This window comes from Squalius cephalus (genome assembly GCF_949319135.1).
Source record: "Squalius cephalus genome assembly, chromosome: 3".
NCBI lineage: Eukaryota > Metazoa > Chordata > Actinopteri > Cypriniformes > Leuciscidae > Squalius > Squalius cephalus.
In genome coordinates this window covers 4,466,705-4,490,807 of record NC_137124.1, presented here as the reverse complement: position 1 = coordinate 4,490,807, position 24,103 = coordinate 4,466,705, and the positions used below count along the sequence as shown (strand labels likewise).

Here is a 24,103-nt window from a genome sequence, read left to right as displayed (position 1 = left end):
CAGGTGGCGTAGTCGGTGCTTTGGTAACTGTAATTGTATTCAGGCCTAGTGAGTGGGCCTTTTGTAATTCCCTCGGATGCCACAATCTGGCGCAGTCGGCAGGATCCACCTAGATTTAGGAAGTTTTGTGGAGATGCAGGTTTGGGTATAATATTCCTTATTTTGAGTTGGTGGTTGTTTTTTGTTTTTTTTTCTCTTTTTTTTTTAGGTGGGAACAAGGCAGCGGTATAGGTTTCACTGAGAAATTGTTTTTTTCTTATAGGTATTTAAAACAAGAAAATGGAAGAGTTGCAGGAGTTGCGGGATCTGATAGTACAATTGAGAGCAGAGAACGAAAGCTTGCGATTGGAACAACAAACCACCCGTTCTGCAGGTACTGCTCAGGTTAGTGAGGCTGCTGTAGTAGATAGGCCTTCCTTAGGGGAGGCCAGTGCTGAGACCATTGATAGGTTTGTTTTTGTCCCAAGGGACAGGAAGTGTCCGAAATTTAATGGAAAATCAGGTATAGGTATAAGTGAGTGGGTCGACGAAGTACAGGCGTGTATAAGAGCACGTTGTATCCCTGTAGCAGACCGGGCTTTCTTCCTCTTTGATCATCTAGAGGGAGAGGCTCGGGAAGAAATTAGACATCGTTCGGCTACAGAGAGAAGGGACCCAGCTAAAATATTTGCAGCCCTTCGTGAGTTGTATGGTTGTTCCTTGTCTTACGTAGCTTTACAGGAAGCGTTCTTTTCTCGGAGACAGCAGGAAGGGGAGACCTTATTGGAGTTCTCCCTTGCCCTGATGAGTCTTCAAGAGCGGGTAAAGCAGCAGTCATCTACTGCTATGCCAAATGCTGAAATGCTATTGCGTGACCAATTTGCGGAATTTGTTTTAGATCCGGCATTACGTCGTGAACTTAAACAGTATGTGCGCCGTCAGCCAATGTGCACTTTTTTGGAGGTTCGAGGCGAAGCCATTCGATGGGAGCGGGAAGGGGTGCCAGGAGGGGCAAGAGGCAGAAGTCAGTCGCTTCCGTTAGTACATGGAGTTCAATATGGGGTGCAAGGGACACAGAATGTGGACGCTGGTGGTCCGATAGCAAAATCTGAGTTGGGTGAGTTGAAAGATCTGTTAATGCGTCAGCAGGAACAGCTGAACCAACTAGCACAGGGTCTTGCTCGGGTGCAAAACCCCCAGTTTCAAAACTCTGTTCTTCGTAGAAACCCTGTGATTTGTAGGCGTTGTCAATGCGCGGGCCATTTCGCTAGGGACTGCGATGGAGCACGTGTTCCTCCCCGCGCTGGACTCTCCCCCCGGGCTGCACCAGCGACCGGGGAAGGAAATTTGCGCTTTGTCCGGCCGTCGGAAAACTAGCTCCCACCGAACTGCAGAGCCATCGCTCGGTTGGGGAATCCATTGTTCTCTGTAGATGTTGTGAGTACGATGACGCCTATCCATTGTTCTCTGTAGATGCTTCGAGTACGATGATGCCTATCCATTGTTCTCTGTAGATGCTTCGAGTACGATGACGTCTATCCATTGTTCTCTGTAGATGTTGTGAGTACGATGACGCCTATCCATTGTTCTCTGTAGATGTTGTGAGTACGATGACGCCTATCCATTGTTCTCTGTAGATGTTTCGAGTACGATGACGCCTATCCATTGTTCTCTGTAGATGTTTCGAGTACGATGATGCCTATCCATTGTTCTCTGTAGATGTTGTGAGTACGATGACGCCTATCCATTGTTCTCTGTAGATGTTGTGAGTACGATGAAGCCTATCCATTGTTCTCTGTAGATGCTTCGAGTACGATGATGCCTATCCATTGTTCTCTGTAGATGCTTCGAGTACGATGACGTCTATCCATTGTTCTCTGTAGATGTTGTGAGTACGATGACGCCTATCCATTGTTCTCTGTAGATGTTGTGAGTACGATGACGCCTATCCATTGTTCTCTGTAGATGTTGTGAGTACGATGACGCCTATCCATTGTTCTCTGTAGATGTTGTGAGTACGATGACGCCTATCCATTGTTCTCTGTAGATGTTTCGAGTACGATGACGCCTATCCATTGTTCTCTGTAGATGTTTCGAGTACGATGATGCCTATCCATTGTTCTCTGTAGATGCTTCGAGTACGATGACGCCTATCTATTGTTTTTGGCAGATGCGTTGAGTACGATGATGCTTATCTATTGTTCTCTGTATCCCCTGTAAATGATTTTAAGTGCGGTGTCGCTATGTGGCTCCTGTCTAATTTTTGTCTGCCCCTGTTAGGCCCTGGCACTAGCCTGATGGCAAGAGTCGTTAATTTTGTCTCTAATGTTCTCATTTGAGTTTATTTATCGTCGGGACGCCGATTTAAAAAAATGGAGGGTAGATTGTGACATGAGAGCTATGACGCTTGTGTGACGTCAGTAATGGGCGCCGTGTTACGTACACATATAAGCGTCACACACTCGTAGCTCAGGTAAGCGACTCCCCTCCGGGGTGCTGTCTCTTCTCCTGGCTGGGTTTGTGATTGGGGTGAAGCAGTTCAGGTAGCTTCACTTTCCATCTGCTGTTCCCCTCCCGTGTGGCTTTGTCACTCCGTAAGCGAGTTTTATACTCAAATGTGCGTATGCCCTCTAATCTTGCCTTTTATGTTGGCGTGTTACCTTCTCTTGTCGGCCTGGGCGTTAGTGTATAAGAACGTACACTGGATCATTATTCCTTTTAAACCGAGTGTTTGAATGTGTTGACTAGTCAGAGTTCCGCAACGACCTGCTGGAGAAAGTGTGGCTTCGCTTTCACGATTATATCGCTGCTTTGTTCCCACGTGGAGCACACGTCCAGTGTGCTGTCTTCATCAGGATCGCTTTTGAGCGTACTCCCGTCTATTGGGGCGTGTGGAATATTATTTTTTTCTTTTGTTTTGGTTTGTGTGGTTGCGCTCTTTTCTTTAAGGGCATTTATTTTGTTTCATGTTGTATTTTTGTTGTGATTTACTTATTTTTGTGTTATAACTCAGTGGCTGATTCCTTTTCATTTTGAAGAGAAACCATTTATTTTGGGTGTATTGAGTATTGTTTATTTTGCTGATTAGTCAGCTGACCTTATAATTTCAACTTAATGTAATTATTGGTTTGATTTAATGGTTGTAGCTGTCTTACTGTTTTCAGATATTTGTTTATTTTGTCTAGTTTTGTCTTCTGATAATTCTTAATGGTTTAGTAAACTTAATCTGAAGTTTTTCTCTTATGTGGTTGTTCGGTTGCAAAATTTAACTTTATTAATTTATGTTTGGTGTGTGCGTGTGTATTCCTCAGGAGCTGCAGGTTTACTCGGGACGAGGGCGTGTGACGTGCGGTGGTGGTGTTTCTCACGGATTGCAGTGTTTTGCTGTATGCATGAGATCTCACATTAGTACAAGTGTGCGTGTGTGTGGCACAAACCGGAATTGATCTTTCACCTAATTAACCTGAAGTAAGGTTGCAGCCCTGTGGATTGTCGTGTGTGTGCGTGAGTATGTGTGTGTGTCCCAATCTGTTGTTAAATCTATTGTTATTTTAAACTGATTAAAATAAAGCATCTTTTGTAATTTTGTACACAAGTCTGTGTCTCCTATTTATAACTGCCTTGGTGGTGAACCTGTGTAGCCTTTAGGCATAATTCCTGGGGTGAAACTCCCCAGGTGGCGTAGTCGGTGCTTTGGTAACTGTAATTGTATTCAGGCCTAGTGAGTGGGCCTTTTGTAATTCCCTCGGATGCCACACACAGAAACATTACAATCAGACACCATCCTCTGTTAATGATGTTTATTAGGACTGATGTTTCACTGGAGAATGGAAATGTGCCAATTTTCTCACACAAATGATGGTCGTTGTAATCATGCAATTACAGATGAACAACACAGAGCAAGTTATATGTGCCTGTAACTTACACCAGTTACAAGAATGAACTTTATGTGTCTAAATTTGTATTTTGTGAGAGTTTTTAAGAACTCTCAAAGGGGGAAGTGTTGAATTACATATTTTATTAAATGTTTAATTTAGTTTTTCCACTGCAATAGTATATAAACTGATGAAGTTTATAGACTGAATTATTGAGTCTCTAGCAAGAGTCTCCTTTCCTGCCAGACCTGTTTTCTCTATTGTAAGTTAAATGAGTCAGATCACGGAGACGCTAACCTATTGTCTTTAATGGCTCTGGGATGGCCCTTGGAACTGGAGGTCCTGGCCAGTATCAGCATTTGAATAGGTATGCTGATTAAATTGAGACTGCCGGTCTGGGGAGGGTTCCTTAACCTGTATACTCATTTACATGCTTTGTTTGAATTTGTCTCCACCTTCAAAAGTCCCTCCTCCTAAAATGCCTATAAGACACCATGTAAATTTATGTTAGATCAGACTGATTTGGGAAGAACTGCAGCCGCGTCAACGCGAAGTCCTCAATAAAGAATAACTTCATGAACGTGATCCCCAACGTCTCCTGGTCTCTGCTTTGAAGAAAGAAAAACTTTACAACACAACCGAAGGTCCTTCTGAACAATCAGTTTTATTCCCTGAAAGAGCAGTTTCAGTCTTTATTTTTGTGTCTTTCTTCTCAGGTTTCCCCACATCTACAGTGACTGTGACATCAGACAGTCGTGTATTCACTGGAGAAACAGTCAATCTGAAGTGTGTGATAAAGTCTGATCACAGTGACTGGAGATATGAGTGGTATAAAGGCAGTGTAATGTTACAGACGTCTGATCATTACACTGTAAATAGAGACACTCTCACTATCAGAGGAGCTACTGAGTCTGATCAGGGTCGGTACTGGTGTAGAGGACAGAGAGATGGAAGACCAAACTCATCAACATCAAGCTCTGCTGTTTATCTCTCTGTGAAGGGTGAGTTGAACATCATTGTCCTCCTAAAAACTTTCACTACAAACATTCCACTGATATCTGTGAAAAAGGGATTTACTTCATAGACGGCTTTCTACTGTATCTTTTTTCTTTTTTAACCAGCTTTTTTTATCCCCATTATACTCTCTGTTGTCAGTTTCTTTGCCTGGACACAAACACTGTACACACTGTACACACACTGCATTAGTATCGGTTGTTGGTATCGGAGCATTTTTATGAGTATGAATATGAGAGCGCAGAATCGGGCCGATACCAATACTGGTGTTAATATAGACCTTTCTCACTCGTGGTTATGGGCTCCAGAAAGGCCGCTGTGAGTAAGTTCAGTCACTCAGAGCTCATGGTGAACAACACACACACATTCTCAATCTCACAGATCATCAAACCCTGGAGTCACTGGCTGTGTCTCATTTTGAAGGCTGAATCCTCCGTCACATTTATCTGCCGCAAACGTCATGAGGCTCTTCATCTCAGTAAACTGACCATTACATTCCCATGAGGAAACTACAACCGTTTACACTTCACTAGCAATAACGGGCAGTTTTATAAAGGTGACTGACCTGAAATAAGACGTTCTTTATGACGTATGCGGCCGATAAATGTGACGTCAAGAGGACGCAGCTTCGACATGAGACACAGATCCATGAAAACAGACGCTAAGAAGCAGCGAGTCGTTCTCCTTTCAATTTACATTCTTAGTGCATATTATGCAATCACTATTATTTTATAATATATAATATTACAACGTGATCTCATGAGAATACGTGTGTATTTTTACGTTAAGTGTAATTCTACCATAGGCTACGTACATTTACTTACGTTTTATACACACAGAAACGTATAATACTGACGTATTTACAGCTCTAAAACGTAAAATATTTACGTATAAACAGCAAAAAAACGTAAATTATTTACGTATGAACAACTCTACCGACGTACATATTTGTACGTATTCTTATTTATGCATATTAAAATCGTGGCATTAATGTTCTCTTACGAGAGTTCTCTCGTACTGCGTTTTATCAAAACGCTACGGGAAAAGTCTCTTTTCACGAAACACTGAAGCAAAAAATTATCCTTTAATTTTCATATATGTAAAACGCGTTGCGGCAGCAGCAGTCAGCTATGGCGAGACGGCTTGCTCGCTCATTGGCTGCTCTGCGGCAACTGCATAAGCCTATCGAGCGAGGCCTGAGATGACGTCAGGCCAATGAGGGCGCTTCGCGCCCTCCTCGCCACTTCCCGCCGAAACGGGCGTGGCTTACCTCTATAAAAGGAGCTCGAGAAGGCTGATTCACTTGATTTTAATCTCTTCAGCGAAGCGCACGCATCGCTGGATCACGGAAGCAAGCGTCGTTCGAAGCAAGCACTTCAGCGGGACGAGCCCTCGAAGCCGCTGGCCAACGCCGCCTTCTACAGCCGTACCTGCTGCGCTTTCCGACGCCTATATCCTTTATTGCTATATTGCTCTGTTTTCTGTGTGTGTGTGTGTGTTCGCTGCAACACTCACCCCTAAAAGAGCTGCGTCTTTTTCAAGACGCCTTCTCATGCAGCGCTCGCGCTCGCTGACGGCGAAACGCCCTCACTCCGAGCCAATTGCCTACGGTGACTCTGAGGACTCGCCAGGCATCCTTTCCGAGGCTGCCCTTCCTGGAAGCGGACGGCGGGATTAGTTTTTCTTTACGTTACAAGAAAAGCTACCCTGCCTCCGCACGCGTCATTCACCGGCGAAGGAGAAAAGAGTGTTCTCAGTCCCACCGTTTGTCGGTCTCACCTCTTTTCTCTCATATTTCTCAGTTCCCTGTTCGGCGACTGGAAATATTATTGCAGCAAGTTAGTCTGTTATAGCACGCTTGCCTGCCAGCAAACGCCGAAGAATACATGTTGACGCCGCCTTTGCCGCCAATGCTTCACTCTGTCAGTCCCCTGAAGGCGACTGCAGAGATGCATTTTGCAGCCAGCAAGCGCGTAGTACCCGCTTGCCTGCAACCGAACACCGTTTCTACGGTTCCTGTGCGTCACTGGCGAAAGGAGAATGGAGTGTTTTCAGCCCCGCTGAAACTGGGCGATATCCACTCTTCTCACATTCAAAGCCTATATCCCCCTGTGGCGGAATTATAGGTTTTCCGCATGGGAGACCGGAGTTCTAATCCCGGTCTAGCGGCATATATTTTTATGCTGCCAATGCTTCGCTCTGTCAGTCCCCTGAAGGCGACTTCGGAGATGCATTTTGCAGCCAGCGAGCGCGTAGTACCCGCTTGCCTGCAACCGAACGCCGTTTCTACGGTTCCCGTGCGTCACTGGCGAAAGGAGAATGGAGTGTTTCAGCCCCGCTGAAACCGGGCGATATCCACTCTTCTCACATTCTGGCATATTTCAGGCGTCTGAAAATGTTAGTATTGCATGTCGTGCTTACTCGCATGCCTGTAAGCAAACGCCAGTGTGGATAATGCTCGCGCTGACTTTGTCTATGTATCTTCACTGTGGTCCAGTGGTAGATTATTAGACTCTCACGCGGGGGATCCGAGTTCGAATCCCGGGTGTGCCGGCAGAAAATATTATGCCGCCGAATGCAAATCACTCTGTTTGTTCCCCGAGAGGCAACTGCAGACGTGTTTGTTTTCGCAGCCCACGAGCACGTGGTACATGCCTGCAAGCAAACGCCAGTGTGGATAATACTCGCGCTGACTTTGTCTATGTATCTTCACTGTGGTCCAGTGGTAGATTATTAGGCTCTCGCGCGGGGGATCCGAGTTCGAATCCCGGGTCTGCCGGCAGAAAATATTTATGCCGCCGAATGCAAATCACTCTGTTTGTTCCCCGAGAGGCAACTGCAGACGTGTTTGTTTTTGCAGCCCACGAGCGAAGTCTCGGCCACGGCCGATGATGCTATATGTGTACAGAAGATGCCCACTGCTTGTGCCCATCCCTACACATTAGCACAGCCCTTCACACAGGGCCCGCGCTCATATATTCGACTCGGGTCGATCACGCACACAACATAGTGAACGTGCCCACTGCCTAGTGCCCACAAACACTATGTTCTGCATGCCTTGTGGTTTCTGTAAAGACGAAACCTGTGTGCATTCACACTGGACAGTGCACTCATTGCAGTAATTGTGCCCGCTCTCCCGCGCCCACACTTACTAACGGCCATTATATGTCCTACGGGACTCGCCCAGCCCTCCCTTGCTCGGTTAAACACCGCAGCGGGGTCGAGCGCAGGCATTCTGCCCGGCCACGGCCGATGGTGCTATAAATTTAGTGTCGATGCCCACTCCTCAGTGCCCATCACTACACACAAGCACAGCCCTACACTTAGGGCTCGCGCACATAAAATCGACTCAGGTCGATTGCGCTTCCAACATAGTGAAAGTGCCCACGAACACTATGTCTAACAGATCACAGGCTCTCTGTAAAAACGAGACCTGTGAGCGCGCGCTCTGCTCAGGCAGACAGCGCGCCCAAAGCAGTAAATGTGCCCGCTCCCAGCCCACATCTACTCGCTCACATGAGTCCTATGAGACTTTCTCAGTCCTCCCTCACTCAGCTAAGCACTGTAGTAAGGTCGAGGACGAGCGTTCCGCCCGCTGTATTAAGCGCGCGCCCCGCCTCAAATGCCACAGGCATAACGCCTATGTTTTTATCCCCTGAAGCGCCTCTGTCGCACGGCGAACAGAGCGCGCTCCGTATCCAGCCCCTAGCTTTCACCCCGCTCAGGAAGTTTCAAAGGATGCTGGGTCTCATGGCCTCAGCATCGTCAGTTCTCCGGCTGGGCTTGCTCCGCATGCGCCCGCTGCAGTTCTGGTTGAAAGCGCGGGTGACCGGTCGATTACGCCTCAAGGTCGATCAGAGCTGTGTTTCAGCCCTGGCGCCTTGGATGGCGGACGACTGGTACCGATCAGGTGTAAGCCTGGGGACTTCCTCGAGAGTAAGGATGGTGTCGACAGACGCATCCACCTCGGGATGGGGAGCGCTGCTCGAAGGCAGACCGTTCTTCGGCCTGTGGTCGGAACGAGAAAAGCTCCAACACATAAACTGCCTAGAAATGCTGGCAGTGCACAACGCGATGACGCGTTTTTGTCCCCACATCAAGGACGAGCACGTCATAGTCCGTTCGGACAACATGGCTGTGGTGTCCTACATAAATCGCCAGGGCGGTCTGAAATCCTTATCCCTGTACAGGCTGGCGAAATGCCTCCTATTATGGGCTCAGCACAACTTACGCTCGCTGAGAGCAGTGCATGTACCTGGGCTTCAGAATGTGGGCCCAGACAGACTGTCCAGGAACAATGTTCCCCCGGGCGAATGGTCTCTACACCCACAAACAGTACGGCTGTTGTGGGAGAGATTCGGCAGAGCGGAGGTGGACCTATTCGCATCCCACGAAAACGCGCACTGCCCCGCGTTCTTTTCAAAGACCGACAGCGCGCTGTCCCGAAGGTGGCCGCGCTGCCCGTTATACACTTTTCCCCCCGTCTCCCTCCTGCCACAGGTGTTGGAACGGGTCAGGAAAACAAAATGCCCAGTGCTGCTTGTAGCTCCGTTCTGGGAGAACCAGACATGGTTCCCAGTTCTGATGCAGTTGGCAGATATCGCTCCATGGCCACTGCCGTTGAGGAGAGATCTCCTCTCGCAGGCCGGGGGCTCGATTTGGCACCCACACCCGGAACTGTGGTCCCTTCATGTGTGGGCGCTCAACGGATACCCGTTGGTCTCGCAGAGGGAGTCGTGAATACCATCACTCAGGCTAGAGCGCCGTCGACTCGGCGGCTTTATGCTTCGAAGTGGTCGGTTTTCTCCGGCTGGTGTACAGCTCGGAGCCTTTCACCCCTCGAATGTGAGGTAACGGAGGTTCTCTCCTTCCTACAAGAGCTGTTGGATAAGGGCAGATCCCCTTCCACGCTCAAAGTGTATGTGGCGGCTATTTCAGCGTTCTCCGGTTCAACGCTGGGTCAGTCACTGGGAAGGAATGATTTAGTCATCCGCTTCCTCAGGGGAGCTAGGAGACTGAATCCACCCAGACCTCCTTCAGTCCCTATGTGGGACCTTTCTACGGTCCTGGCGGCCATGAAAGGTGCCCCTTTCGAGCCTATCCAGTCTATTAGCCTCAAACATTTGTCTTTCAAAACAGTGTTTTTGATGGCTCTCGCTTCAGTGAAGCGCATAGGCGATCTGCACGCGCTCTCTGTGAGCCCGGCGTGCTTGGAGTTTGGTCCTAATGACTCTAAAGTCATACTCAAACCTAAGCACGGCTATGTGCCGAAATCCCTCAACACGCCTTTTCGGGCTCAGGTTATTTCCCTGGCTGCCCTGCCGGCATCGAGTGAGGAAGGGGACTCGAGTTTTCTTTGCCCTGTTAGGGCTTTAAGAGCTTATATGTCCCGCTCTGCTGTCTTCAGACAGACAGAGCAGCTCTTTGTCTCGTTCAGCGGACGTTCCAAAGGAATGGCTGTTTCGAAACAAAGTCTATCCAGATGGATAGTTGACGCCATAGCGCTGGCTTATACTGCCAAGGGCATTCCATGCCCGTTGGGAGTTAGAGCGCACTCTACGAGAAGCGTTGCTTCTTCGTGGGCTTGGTCCAGCGGGATTTCCCTACAGGATATATGTACGGCGGCAGGCTGGGCCTCTCCGTCTACATTTATCAGGTTTTATAACCTAGAGGTTCCCGCCTTACAGGCTAAGCTTTTGTCGGTGTAATCTGTTCAGCCGTCTAGTCAGACCGCTGAAACCCATGCGCAATGCGCTACCGACTATCTTGGGCAGAACTGTGTAAGACCCACATTTCCCACATTAGTTCAGGTTCCCTACCCTGTCTATGGGATGGTATACTTGCGTCTGTGGACATGTCTATTCTACGACGCTACAGTATAGGGAATTAAGGCTCCCACCCTTATTCCCTGACTCTGTGTGAGTCAATCTGGTGATTATGCACTGTATGCCTGAAATAGCTTCCGGTGATCAGTGTTTTTATCCCAGCACGCACGGCGTTTTGCAAGGGGTTCCCGTAGCGTTTTGATAAAACGCAGTACGAGAGAACTCTCGTAAGAGAACGTACTCGGTTACTAACGTAACCTCGGTTCTCTCTAGAAGAGGGAACGAGTACTGCGTTCTCTGCCGTGCGTACGGTTCACTCTGGTTCGCTTCGGCGATCAAAATCAAGTGAATCAGCCTTCTCGAGCTCCTTTTATAGAGGTAAGCCACGCCCGTTTCGGCGGGAAGTGGCGAGGAGGGCGCGAAGCGCCCTCATTGGCCTGAAGTCATCTCAGGCCTCGCTCGATAGGCTTATGCAGTTGCCGCAGAGCAGCCAATGAGCGAGCAAGCCGTCTCGCCATAGCTGACTGCTGCTGCCGCAACGCGTTTTACATATATGAAAATTAAAGGATAATTTTTTGCTTCAGTGTTTCGTGAAAAGAGACTTTTCCCGTAGCGTTTTGATAAAACGCAGTACTCGTTCCCTCTTCTAGAGAGAACCGAGGTTACGTTAGTAACCGAGTACGTTTTGACTCTTTTGCATTCAAATGTCTTATCAATTACGTTTTCAGTCGCATTTATTATTATTAAATGCAGTTTACTCAAGAAATAGGCTAATAACCATTCGCTCTGTTCGTGCCTTCTGCTGCAAACTCGTTTCGGAGGATTAGCCTACATGCAGTTACACAAGAATACACTTTAAAACCTTAAAAATACGTTATTTAATCGTTTAACCATTTTGTAATATTTAGTTTATTTACAGTGAGACACAAAATGCGTTTTCTCCAATAGAACAATAATACACCAAAACCCAACATAAATTCACAAAAGACATCAATTTTATTAGCTTGATAATCCAAATCTTTAGAATCCATACGTTTGCAAGAAAGAGATCCAAATTCAGCCCTTTATCCAGTGAGTGATCTTCATCTCCATTTCACAGGCTACCACAGCAGCGCAGTCCGTAACCGTCAAATTCCGCGTTCGTGATGAATTCAAATTCAAAAATTGCGCCCTCAAGAAGCGTTATGACATGTTTTACGGCAGTGATATCAAACGCTCATTGGCTCTCGCCACAGATTGCGACATGCCGTATTTCAGTCGGTAAACTACATTTGAAATGGAGAAGCGCGCGCGCCTGCCCTTCACACAGAGTGAAGCCGGATTAACATTTTCTTGGATTAATAACTTAAATTCTGATCTGTACCTCATTCAAAACTATTATACTGAAAGAGAGGACTGTGACTGCAACACATCGTCATGTGAACGACTTTTGGTACCGGTTTTGACATGTTCGCAATAAATAAATTATTGTGATTACACGTATGTTGTAATTTTTCTTCATAATTGTAGCCTATGTAGTTTTTAAGAAATTGTTATGGGTAGGTTTAGGGGTAGGAGTAGGATTAGCTAAAAAATCTTTTAATGCTATATTGTTAATAAAATTGCCATTTCCCACACATCTCTGTACGTTTTGTCCTTTTTATATTCTGGATAAAATGGGTAACGTTATGTTTAGGTTTGGGAGTGGGGTTAAGGGATCTTCCATTTATCTATAAAATGTACGTTTTCTATCTTTGAAAATTACTTATTAATACTACGTATTAACAATGAGACCAAGGCTGGCTGACATGCATTTATGGATATACGTTGAATCTATACGTATTTTAAGTTGTAATACGTACATATAGATACGTATCGAACCTGAAATAACGTCCATATGATACGTAAAAGTCACTATAATACGTAAATATATACGAATTGGATCGTTTTTATTTACGTCTAAATATGTACGTTTCGTGTGTGAGATCAGGCTGAATATTATTACTAGTGGGAGCAGAAAAGACAAACACTCCTTTAAATCAAAATAAATTACATCGTTTTGTATAAAAAAGAATGATAAAAACAGAAGACTTGTGAAAGATATGCCCAATAACTCTATAAATGAGCTTAACACTGCATCACTGTTCACTTCCAGATAAACCTATTCTGACTGTAAAGCCCCAGAGTTCAGTGTTCACTGGAGAAGCAGTTACTCTCAGCTGTGACGTGGGAAGCTCAACTGGATGGACGTTTCACTGGAGGAAAGACTCAAACCCTGAATCCAGTGATGATGCAGGAACTAAAACAATCAGATCTGTGAGAGTCTCTGATGGAGGAACATACAAGTGTAGAGCAAAGCGAGGAGAATACTACACACACTTCAGTGATGCAATAACGATAACAGTGAGAGGTAAATACTTTGCTTTTATTAAAACTTTTTTTTTTTTTTTTGTATTAAAAGGCAATGTGTTAGATGTAAACATGAAAATTACTGTCCTGAATTAACAATGTTCTGTCACATGAGTTAAACATTAATTAACAAAAGCAATAATGCGGTCCATGTACCGATCTGTCGGGGTGAAGAAAGAGCTGAGCTGCAAGGCAAAGATTTACTGGTCAATCTATGTTCCTACTCTCAACCTCTCGAAGATTTACTGACAGTTTCCAGACATCTATGATCACTAATGTTATGAAGAAAAGGAAAACAACAAAAAACCCAGTGTGATTCCCCTGCTAAAACAATATGGCCGTCGTTAAATTTAAAGACAGGGTTAAAGATTAGAAAAGTTCAGAATATCCAGTTATTTCACAGCAGAAATACAGGATCATTTTACTGAATATGACAGAAGAAAATTAACTCCAGATGTTGAAAGAAATCCCTCATCAAACACAAAGGAACAGGTTTACTAGTCGTTACCTTTACTAATAAAGTGAGTTTATACAGAATCTACAAGATTTTAAACACTTTTGAATAATGATGTAAATATTGTATAATCCACATTTGTGTGATATATTTGAATGCAACATAACATACATGCAGACTGGATATGAATATCACATTTTATTTATTTTTTTATTTATTTATTTATTTATTTTCAATGTTTATTATAAACATTGTTGATGTAGTTCATATTCAGATCTATAATGCTAATCTAAAATCCATATTTCAGCACTTCAATTCTCTTCTGTATGAACTGATACTGATTACTGACTGAAATACTCAATGATTTGTGTAGCGCTGATGAACTCTGACTCTCGAGGATCTGAATCTGTTGTTCTCCTGCAGATCTAAAGCTGAAGCCTGAACTCACATCAGATCCTGCAGGAGCTGCACTGACTGGAAACACAGTGACTTTGACCTGTCGCATGGATCCGTCCACTGGAAACTGGGACTCTTACTGGTACAATCACACACTGAACCCTGAGACAGAGAAGAAGAAAACAAACTCCTACAGCCTGAAGATTGATTCAGTGTCTGATGGAGGCCAGTACTGGTGTAGAGCTGGAAGAGGGAAACCAGTCTATTACACACAATACAGTGATGCACTGTGGGTAAATGTTACAGGTGAGAGAGACTGTAGTGTGTGATGCAACAAATACAGATCAGAGACAATATCTACACAACTTCTGAAACTATAAATGCAATAATCTGTGTTTGTACAGAGAGTCCTAAAGCTGTGCTGACGGTACGACCTGATGAACGAGTGTTTAGAGGAGAAACAGTCTCTCTCAGATGTGATATAAAGTGGGGAGGAGACACTGAGTGGACATACAGATGGGAAATAGAGGGAACCAACAACCAATATAAAAACACTGTCAGCCGAACCTCAACACAAGAGTTGAACATCAGCAGTGTTGATCTCTCTCACCGCGGTAAATACACCTGTACAGGACAGATACACACTCAAAGCTCTCAGCGCAGTGATGCTGTTACACTGACTGTCTCAGGTGAGTGTGTGTTTGTTGTGATCAGCTTCTCCATCAGTTTCTCTACGGCTCTGTAACTCGTGATGTTTTGTTCAGCTGAAGCTCAGGCATCAGTGCGAGTGTCTCCACAGCCGTGGCTGACTGAAGGAGAATCAGTGACTCTGACCTGTGAGGTTTCAGGCTCCTCTAAAGGCTGGACGTTCAGCTGGTTCAGAGATCATGATCATCTGTCAGACAGCAGCAGAGGAGCTGGAGGATCTTACACTCTCAGTCCTGCTGCTCTACAGCACACAGGAGTTTATACGTGCAGAGCAGAGAGAGGACGACCAGCCTATTACACACACAACAGCAGCTCACACACACTGTGGATCACTGGTGAGGGTTTATGCTTGTGCTCATCCGGATCTGTGTTTCACTGCAGTCTCTGTGCTGTCAGTTTTGATGGAGATTTTCCTCTTTTCAGGAGTTTCTGCTTCAGTGTCTCTGGTCATCAAGCCCAGCAGAAGTCAACACTTCTCATCCGACTCTCTCTCTCTGAGCTGTGAGGATCAGAGTAACTCTGCTGGATCGACAGTGAGAAGATACACAGACAAAGACACACACACTTGTGCAAATCAAACAGGATCTGGATGTGTAATGGACTCTCTCAGCACATCTGACACTGGAGTGTACTGGTGTGAGTCTGAATCTGGAGAGAAACGGCGTCCTCGAAACATCTCTGTACATGGTGAGTCCAATCACGCTTACAACTATAAAACACAATACATAACAATCTGTTCAAGATTAAAAATTAATATAATTGAGAATTCAGTCTTATGATTATGCATAAACTAACTGAATATCAGAAAACTGCACAGTGAATATCAAGATTTAAACTCTATAATAAAATAAAATATTCAGAAGTTTGGGATTGGTATTTTTTTATGTTTTGGAAATATGTTTGATACCAAGGCTGAATTTATTTTACCAAAAATGCATGAAAACCTTCCTTTTCCAGTATTATTACATATGAAATGTGAAAAAAATTATATGTGAATATATTGTAAAGTGTAATTTATTCATAGCTGAATCTTAAGCATCATTACTCCAGTCTTCAGTGTCACATGATCCTTCAGGAATCAGTATAATGATTTGCTTCTCAAGAAACATTTATGATTATTATCAATGTTGAAAAAAAAAAACTATTGTGGAAAACGTGATGCTTTTTTTCTTCTTTGATGAATAGAAAGTTTGAAGAACAGCATTTATTTGAAATATAAATCTTTTGTAACATAAATGTCTTTTTTGATCAATGCGTCACATTTGATCATGAATCCTTGCTGAATAAAAGTTTCTCAGATTAAAGGTCATGAAGATTTTGACCCTCCAGATCTTATTAATAACTGAAGTATGGCTCTGATTAACACAGCCTGTATCGCCACTACATCTGTTGATGTGTTTCTTGTGTTTGTAGACGGTGAGGTGATTCTGGAGAGTTCTGTTGATCCTGTGATTGAGGGAGAGACTCTGACTCTACACTGTTTACATCGATCTACAAACTCCCCGATCCTCAGCGCTGATTTCTATAAAGACGGTTCACTGATCCAGGATCAGACGACAGGAGAGATGAGCATCACTACTGTCTCAAAGTCACATGAGGGTTTCTACTACTGTAAAACAGAGAGAGGACAGTCACTCCACAGCTGGATCTCAGTCAGAGGTTATTTTATTCATGAGCATCTGATGAGATACGCCACACTATTCATATGAGTCTCTGTCTCTTATTTCTGCTGGAGACAATCAGGTGTTGACAAATACAAAGTTCTGTCATGAAACTCTAGATGGCGCTGGCGGACCGGCCTTTAACTCAGTCTGAAATCACATCATTCTCTATAGGGCACAGCTGATTGGTTCCTGCTGTATCAGCAGCCAATGAGCTTGTGCGCTTTCAGAAACCCTCCCCCTTCCCCAGCTCCACCTGTGTAGATCTGCTACAGGTAATTCATGTGTTTTGTAGCAGATCTATTCCTTCAAGACCGAACATATCAGCATTGTCATATCCATTACCATGCCAAACACTCAGAGAGTTCATGACAGAAGTGTGTTTGTTTCACAGTTGAAATATCAAATCACATGCAAAATATGCAGAAATATAGTGAAATCAACACCTTATAAAAAACATCACACAATTCAATGAAACTGACTTTTCATAAATTCAGTTTTTCATTTGAAAGCAGGAATGAATCTGATTGAGCTCATATATGTTCAGTGTCAAACATACAGTTTTGGTCTGAAGAGGAAAACAATTGTACGTACCTCATAAACATTAAATTGAATAACTTATATTAATATACTATGATGTCATTATTTACTCCCCCTCATGTCGTTCCAAACATGTGTGACTTTCTTTATTCTGTGGATCATATAAGAAGGTGTTTGGAAGTTGTTTTTTCCATACAATGAAATTAAAAGTTCCTTCAAGATATCTTTTATTTTCCACACAAGAAAGAAATTTAAACAGGTTTGAACAGCATGAAGGTCAGTAAATGTGGCAGAATATATATTTGTGAATGAACTCTTGCTTTAACACAGAGCTGTAAGAGGGAAATGGTGGTGGAATAATATGAGATGATAAAAAATATTTCAAAGCTTTTATATTCACTCACAAATTTTGGGTTCCTGGAGAAACTTTCTGAAAGCCCTTCAGAGCTCTGTAATGTTGCTCAATAATGTTCTTGTGTTTCTGTTTTCCAGTGTCACGTTCAGCTCAGATTTCTGTCCTCAAAACCCTCAGTTCTCTTCTGGCCGCTTCTCCGTTTCTGCTAGCGACAGTCGTGCTGCTTTACAAGTGTTACAGAGCGAGAGGTATAACTTCTGTCTGATCTCTCTCCCTCTCTCTCTCTCTCTCTCTCTCTCTCTCTCTCCCTCTCTCTCTCTCTCTCTCTCTCTCTCTCTCTCTCTCTCTCCTCTCTCTCTCTCTCCCTCTCTCTCTCTCTCTCTCTCTCTCTCTCTCTCTCTCTCTCTCTCTCTCTCTCTCTCTCTCTCTCTCTCTCTCTCTCTCTCTCTCTCTCTCTCTCTCTCTCTCTCTCTCTCCCCCTCTCTCTCTCACTCTCTCTCTCTCTCTCTCTCTCTCACTGAATCAGTGATTTATGTGTATTTCAGTCTCATCTGCTGAAGACCAGAGTCAGTACGCCGTAACAGAGGAAGAAACTTCAATCTGATATTAAAGAGTTAATTCTGTCCACATGTGTGAATGTTCTGTCAGCATTTATTTGTCCTTTAACATGGTTAGAAAATATTGTAGTTCGTTCTTCTTTATATTAGCTTTATATTTGTCATAACCTTGTGTTGTTAGTCTGTTCTTCAATAGTGAAAGCTTGACAATGATACTGTTGCTTGTTCTAGTTCGCTTGAGTAAATACATAACAGTTTTATTCTGTATCAAATGTTCTGTATAAATGAATAACTGTTGAAATTAAGTGTTTATTAGAGGTGTTTTTCTTGGTTTTGTACATTTGTAAACCATCATCTAATTCAAAAACTATGTTTTAATGTTTCAGTCATAATTGAATAATAAATCTTTATATATTTAGTGTCTGTAATTAAATCATTTGTAAGCATTTCATCATTCAAATTATTTGTTGACAGTTTCCCTTTAAAGAACCTCTGGGACAAAGAAAATAAATGTATTTGACAGTTTATAACAGACTCAAACACTCAGAAAGAGTTGAACCAGCAATACTTGCCTCTGATCAAGACTATAATCAAAAGACTTTAAAAAAAAAAAAAAATTGGCTTGACTAAGAGACTAAAAGAGAAGCTTTGGGTAAAATTATTTAGTAATTATTATTTTTTTTTTATCCTTTATTTATCCAGGTAAACTGAGAACCACTTCTCATGTACAAACATGACCTGGCCAAGAGGCTACAGGAATAAATAGAAACTGTACAACTGTACATAGTCACACATGACATAGAACAAGCAATTGAATTAAAAAGGTAGACAACAAAGACAAAAATAATAAAGTGTCAATGTTTTCATTATGAAGCTCATAATAAATGTTACTCAAAGTGGAAATCTGATCTGTGGTGTGTGTTTGGTGGAGGAAGATGTGAACGTTGACATGATCATGTGTGTAAATCCCAGCACTACTAGAGCACAAGTTTCACATCTACATCTTCATCATCATCATCATCATCATCATCATCATCATCTTCCTCTACAGGATCAACAATAGTGTTGAGAGTATTTCTCAGAGTTTCTGCTACTGTAAAATAAAGCTGATTATACAGAAAAACAATATTCAAAGCTAAATGTTAAAAAAAATCTTGAACTTAATTTCATTAGCTGCAGATCAAAGCCAATATGGTGTTAGAGTGAATACAGATCTTAATCAGAAGAAAAAGGATTGCAACTTTTTCATCAGCAATACACAGAAGGACGGATGATAGGTTTTACTTTTGCCTGAAAAGATAATGTATGATCAAAGCTCTTTCACAGATAATATGTGTGGCTCTTAAAAGAGCCTTTGTGTGTGTTGAGCTCCTCCTCTACTTGGAGCTGGTGTATTTGGTCACAGCCTTTGTGCCCTCAGACACGGCGTGTTTGGCCAGCTCTCCGGGCAGCAGCAGACGCACGGCGGTCTGGATCTCGCGAGATGTGATGGTGGAGCGCTTGTTGTAGTGAGCGAGACGAGACGCTTCACCGGCGATGCGCTCGAAGATGTCGTTGACGAAAGAGTTCATGATTCCCATCGCCTTGGAGGAGATCCCGGTGTCGGGATGAACCTGCTTCAGGACTTTGTACACGTAGATCGCGTAGCTCTCCTTCCTGGACTTTCTGCGCTTCTTCCCGCCCTTGCCGGCGGTTTTAGTGACGGCCTTCTTCGAGCCCTTCTTGGGTGCGGACTTCGCTGGTTCAGGCATGATGATTCAGTCAGAGAAACTCAGAGAACATAAAGCTGAATCACTGCAGGCGGGCTTTATGCGCTGCTCTATGCTAATTTACAAAGGGAAGAACGAGCCTCTGATTGTGAGTCTTCAACCCATGTAATGACCTCATTGGCCACATTACACATTCACTGACTTGTAGGCGGACCAATCAGAAGCTTTAAAATATTAATCACGCCCATCTATTAATACCGTCCATCCCCCACATCGACTCCATTCCTTTGTTTCATTTTCCCGCATTTTTTTCGGAATGAATAAGAAAATGTGTGAATATTTTCAGAAATCTTTAACCAGGAATGCTGCGGATTCAATCATTTGAACGTTTATTTGGAAGCAGAAATAGCACAGTGTATTATTACTCAATGCAAACTCCATGAATTCACTATTAATTGCTCAATACTGTGCTTTGAAAGATACGCATATTCCCTTGAGACCCAGAAACGTTTTGTTGTATTTTCCCATGTCATTCATTGTTTACAGCAGAAGAAACAGCATAAGATAACATACGAAACAGATTGAAACATTATATTTTATTCATATGCTATGCTGTGTCCAGTTGTTTAAAAATAAAATGACAAGATATTACATGTTTAGGCAAAAACTATGGGAAGTTTCAGGATTTGTTTAATCAAACGTTGTGCAAAGATGATTCTCAGCTATGTTATGAAAGATATAATGTAATGTATACTTCATGCACTTAATTATGCCTGTAAACATGGCCATAAATGCCATTCCCATTCAACACAATGTATCTAACTGTATCTAATCAGCATTAATGTGTTCTTGGGGCAACATGATGACAAAAGTGTCTACATTCATATGAATATCGATGTATAATTTCCTTCCCTAGACACCTCGTCTCCAAAACCCCATATATGTTTCCTGAGATGTTGATTTATGACAAACAACTTGAAAGCAAGTCTGATTTAAATGATAATTACAAAATATTTTAATTTTCCATATGAGTGCTAAATTAATGCCAGTCATTTTTAAAGACTAAGCAGAAGTTGTAGTAGTCATGATAAAACCTCCAAACATTTGGTATCTGAGAGATCAGACAGAAGTGTTACCTCTCGCTCTGTAACATTTATACATTTTGGAAAGCCCTGAATTTGACTTTACATCCAGGCTGAAAAACACGTTCTGTGATAGAAATTCACTAAAATATAAGGTGAAGAATAAACTGTATTTTGAAAGACATGCATATACAAATGTAAGAACAATAGTGAACTACATAAAATGTTGCACAATGACAACGAACGCCCACAACTCTGTGAAAATGTAGTTTTAACTGCAAAGCACAATAGTGAGAATAACAGTAGTTTATTATTTGTATTTGCTTAATAAATCATTTTGAGGTAACGTTTAAGGAAAGCACAATAATTATTATATTACAAAATATAATTTCACCACCTCGTAACTTGTTCTTTGTGTGATAATGTGGTTGGCTCTTAAAAGAGCCGTTGTTTTTTCTTCTTCGTGGATCTCTTAACCCCCGAACCCGTACAGAGTGCGCCCCTGTCGCTTCAGCGCGTACACAACATCCATGGCGGTGACGGTCTTTCTCTTGGCGTGTTCAGTGTAAGTCACAGCATCACGAATGACGTTCTCCAGAAACACCTTCAACACACCGCGAGTCTCTTCATAGATCAGGCCAGAAATACGCTTGACGCCGCCACGCCGAGCAAGACGACGAATAGCGGGTTTAGTGATTCCCTGGATATTATCGCGAAGAACCTTTCGGTGCCGCTTAGCGCCTCCTTTCCCGAGTCCTTTCCCGCCTTTTCCTCTTCCAGACATGACGACAGATACTCTTCAACTGACAACAACAGATAAGAGTAAAACCACTGGAGAAGAGGATTTATAGTCAGCTAGCGGACCTGGTTGAAACCACATTCATGGGCGGTTCTAGTAAACGTCACCAGTTACGCATTACCTAGTCGAGGTCAGTTGATTCTTGATACTAGTGGAAATGAGTAGAATTTAAGTAATATTAATAGCTCTATAATTTAACTATATAATACATAAAAACCCCTATATACAAATATAACTATAGAGCTTCAGTCATTTTGACTACATATTAACTATTGTAGCACATAACACTAAAACCACCGCTCATTTCCTTAACTTTGCTTTTAGATTTAATACATACAAATTGCATTTTAACAACCGTGACATATGAAGTTCCGATTTCAAAACACCATATAATATGGAAATCATCTTTCATGGAGTTAATGAGGTGGCTCTTAAAAGAGCCGTTGGGTTTGTGTGTCTGCTGGGGGTTTAAGCGCGCTCTCCGCGGATGCGGCGGGCCAGCTGGATGTCTTTGGGCATGATGGTGACTCTCTTGGCGTGGATGGCGCACAGGTTGGTGTCCTCAAACAGACCCACTAAATAAGCCTCGCTGGACTCCTGCAGGGCCATGACAGCCGAGCTCTGGAAGCGCAGATCCGTCTTGAAGTCTTGAGCGATCTCTCTCACCAGGCGCTGGAAGGGCAGTTTGCGAATCAGCAGTTCAGTGGATTTCTGGTACCGGCGGATCTCTCTCAGCGCCACGGTACCGGGCCTGTAGCGATGAGGCTTCTTAACGCCACCGGTGGCGGGAGCGCTCTTACGGGCGGCTTTAGTGGCCAGCTGCTTCCTCGGGGCTTTACCTCCGGTGGACTTACGAGCGGTCTGCTTAGTTCTCGCCATTATTTAAAGTGTTCAGATGCTGATTTAATCAGATCGAAAGACTGAGTAGTTCAGGCGAACACAGCGGGTATTTAAGCCCAGGGCTGCCGTGCGCTCATTGGATGGCTTTGCTTCAGATGCATTCGATTGGTTATTGTCTGGCGTCTGTAAATGACAGTTGGCCAATGGCTGTTTTCAAACAAGTGACGTCAGTTTGTGGTTCCCGCCCAAACGTACTTTGCTTTTTCTCTGTATCCACGAAAATACATTAGGCGAAATCAGTTTTAAATTTGTAAACCAAAATAGGCGATTTTTAATGTTTCTTAAAAACGAATTGGACGTACAGTTTGACTTGTGGAAATAATATAGTATAAAATTTAGACAAGTACAGATACTTATATCATCACGATACATTTCATTCATTTTTTTATCAATGTATCAGCTTAAATATTTTTAGCAATGCCAAATAAAACTACATTTTCATAATGCCCTCATTAAACCCTCACAAAGTGTAGCGGTTAGTTAGAAAATGCTTTATTTTCAAAAAGAATATTTGGGGACCATGTGTATTTCTAGTCAAAATTTAAGTGTATAATGGAATCTCAGACAAGAAACAAACTTTTTTTTTGATGTCAGCATTGTACATTATTCATGTTTACTATTCATAAAAGTCTATTCATGTGCATTCTGCAGCAACTTTCTTATTTGTTTTATCAAAGGGACTTTCAATAGAAAATCAAATAAAAATCGGGTAAATGAATTCACTCTTTCTTGGGGAATTGTGTGGCTCTTAAAAGAGCCTTTGGTCTGAAGAGAAGCTTCCGTCAGTCTACTTGGCCTTCGCGGGCTTCTCGGTCTTCTTGGGCAGCAGCACGGCCTGAATGTTGGGCAACACACCGCCCTGAGCGATGGTCACGCCGCCCAGAAGCTTGTTCAGCTCCTCGTCATTGCGCACCGCCAGCTGCAGGTGTCGAGGGATGATGCGGGTCTTCTTGTTATCCCGAGCGGCGTTTCCAGCCAACTCCAGGATCTCCGCGGTCAGATACTCGAGCACAGCGGCCAAATACACCGGAGCTCCGGCACCGACGCGCTGGGCATAGTTGCCTTTGCGGAGAAGCCTGTGAACACGGCCGACGGGGAACTGCAGTCCCGCCCTGGAAGAGCGACTCTTGGCCTTAGCGCGAGCCTTTCCCCCGGTTTTACCTCTTCCACTCATTATTAAAATCAGAAACTAAAACAGAAGAACACCCTGACAAAGACAACAGAATGAAGATCATCTGTGTCGGCTCATACCAGCTTTAAACGAGAGTGCCAGTCGCCCATTGGTTTACACTGTGATAAGTTTTAAACCAATCACTGAGCTTCCCCTTAAAAGCCCAACCCCCTTTTTGGAACGATCACATGTATTGACTAGACAGAAGAGATTAAATCAAGTCATCCTCATTTATATAGCGCTTTTAACAATGTAGATTGTTTCAAAACAGCTTTACAGAGATAAACGTATAATGTATCCAGAGACTGAATCACTGAAATGTTTTATAGAAAATTCAAATAAGTACAACAATGGATATTATACGATGTTCCTACCAAAAGTGCTACACATTTCACACACTATACTTGTTCACATTGACCAGATCTGATACTGTAGAGTATTATTACCCTTAATGTAATATTATAATTTTATCACTGCCATTATTGTTTGTGGGGTTGTTTGAATTGCCACGTTTCTCCAGCATTATGGTTTGTGTATAAATGCTGTACTGTTCATCAACATCCTTGAGTTGAACTGTGATAACGGTTTACTTTGAAATATAACAAGCTTTTTGGCAATTTTCAATCAATTTCTTGCGAATTAAATTATTTACTTGAGTTTTACCAAAACTAAATTTGTTGAGTCACATAT

The 24,103-nt window shown here is 43.2% G+C and overlaps 6 protein-coding genes across 6 annotated transcripts in view; 2 read left to right on the top strand and 4 right to left on the bottom strand.

Moving 5' to 3' along the window:
• LOC307156255 (uncharacterized protein) overlaps window positions 1-19,026 on the top strand; it is a gene marked incomplete at its 3' end in the record, with an annotated part of 46,397 nt that extends 27,371 nt beyond the window's left edge. Inside the window, exons 4-16 of the mRNA XM_079867551.1 lie at window positions 4,571-4,855; window positions 8,530-8,778; window positions 9,369-9,713; window positions 10,032-10,199; window positions 12,828-13,082; window positions 13,959-14,237; window positions 14,336-14,620; window positions 14,696-14,974; window positions 15,063-15,326; window positions 16,053-16,298; window positions 17,333-17,443; window positions 18,725-18,823; window positions 18,926-19,026. Of these exons, the coding sequence (XP_079723677.1) occupies window positions 4,571-4,855; window positions 8,530-8,778; window positions 9,369-9,713; window positions 10,032-10,199; window positions 12,828-13,082; window positions 13,959-14,237; window positions 14,336-14,620; window positions 14,696-14,974; window positions 15,063-15,326; window positions 16,053-16,298; window positions 17,333-17,443; window positions 18,725-18,823; window positions 18,926-19,026 (2,966 nt within the window). The remainder of the gene's footprint in view (window positions 1-4,570; window positions 4,856-8,529; window positions 8,779-9,368; window positions 9,714-10,031; window positions 10,200-12,827; window positions 13,083-13,958; window positions 14,238-14,335; window positions 14,621-14,695; window positions 14,975-15,062; window positions 15,327-16,052; window positions 16,299-17,332; window positions 17,444-18,724; window positions 18,824-18,925) is intronic.
• The window catches only part of LOC307156318 (serine/threonine-protein kinase Nek4-like), a gene marked incomplete at its 3' end in the record, with an annotated part of 945,281 nt that overhangs the window by 653,700 nt on the left and 267,478 nt on the right, over window positions 1-24,103 (top strand). The gene's annotated exons all lie outside the window — the stretch shown is intronic.
• LOC307155745 (histone H2B-like) lies at window positions 19,024-19,521 on the bottom strand. Its single transcript, XM_079866667.1, has one exon. It carries the CDS (start codon window positions 19,501-19,503, stop codon window positions 19,129-19,131), a length of 375 nt encoding a protein of 124 aa, XP_079722793.1. The 5' UTR covers window positions 19,504-19,521; the 3' UTR covers window positions 19,024-19,128.
• LOC307155369 (histone H4) lies at window positions 20,979-21,346 on the bottom strand. The gene has a single exon (XM_079865975.1). The coding sequence runs from the start codon at window positions 21,325-21,327 to the stop codon at window positions 21,016-21,018; it is 312 nt and encodes a 103-aa protein (XP_079722101.1). The 5' UTR covers window positions 21,328-21,346; the 3' UTR covers window positions 20,979-21,015.
• LOC307156333 (histone H3.2-like) lies at window positions 21,789-22,244 on the bottom strand. Its single transcript, XM_079867627.1, has one exon. The coding sequence runs from the start codon at window positions 22,219-22,221 to the stop codon at window positions 21,811-21,813; it is 411 nt and encodes a 136-aa protein (XP_079723753.1). The 5' UTR covers window positions 22,222-22,244; the 3' UTR covers window positions 21,789-21,810.
• Window positions 22,980-23,439, bottom strand: LOC307156291 (histone H2A-like). The gene has a single exon (XM_079867585.1). The coding sequence runs from the start codon at window positions 23,414-23,416 to the stop codon at window positions 23,030-23,032; it is 387 nt and encodes a 128-aa protein (XP_079723711.1). The 5' UTR covers window positions 23,417-23,439; the 3' UTR covers window positions 22,980-23,029.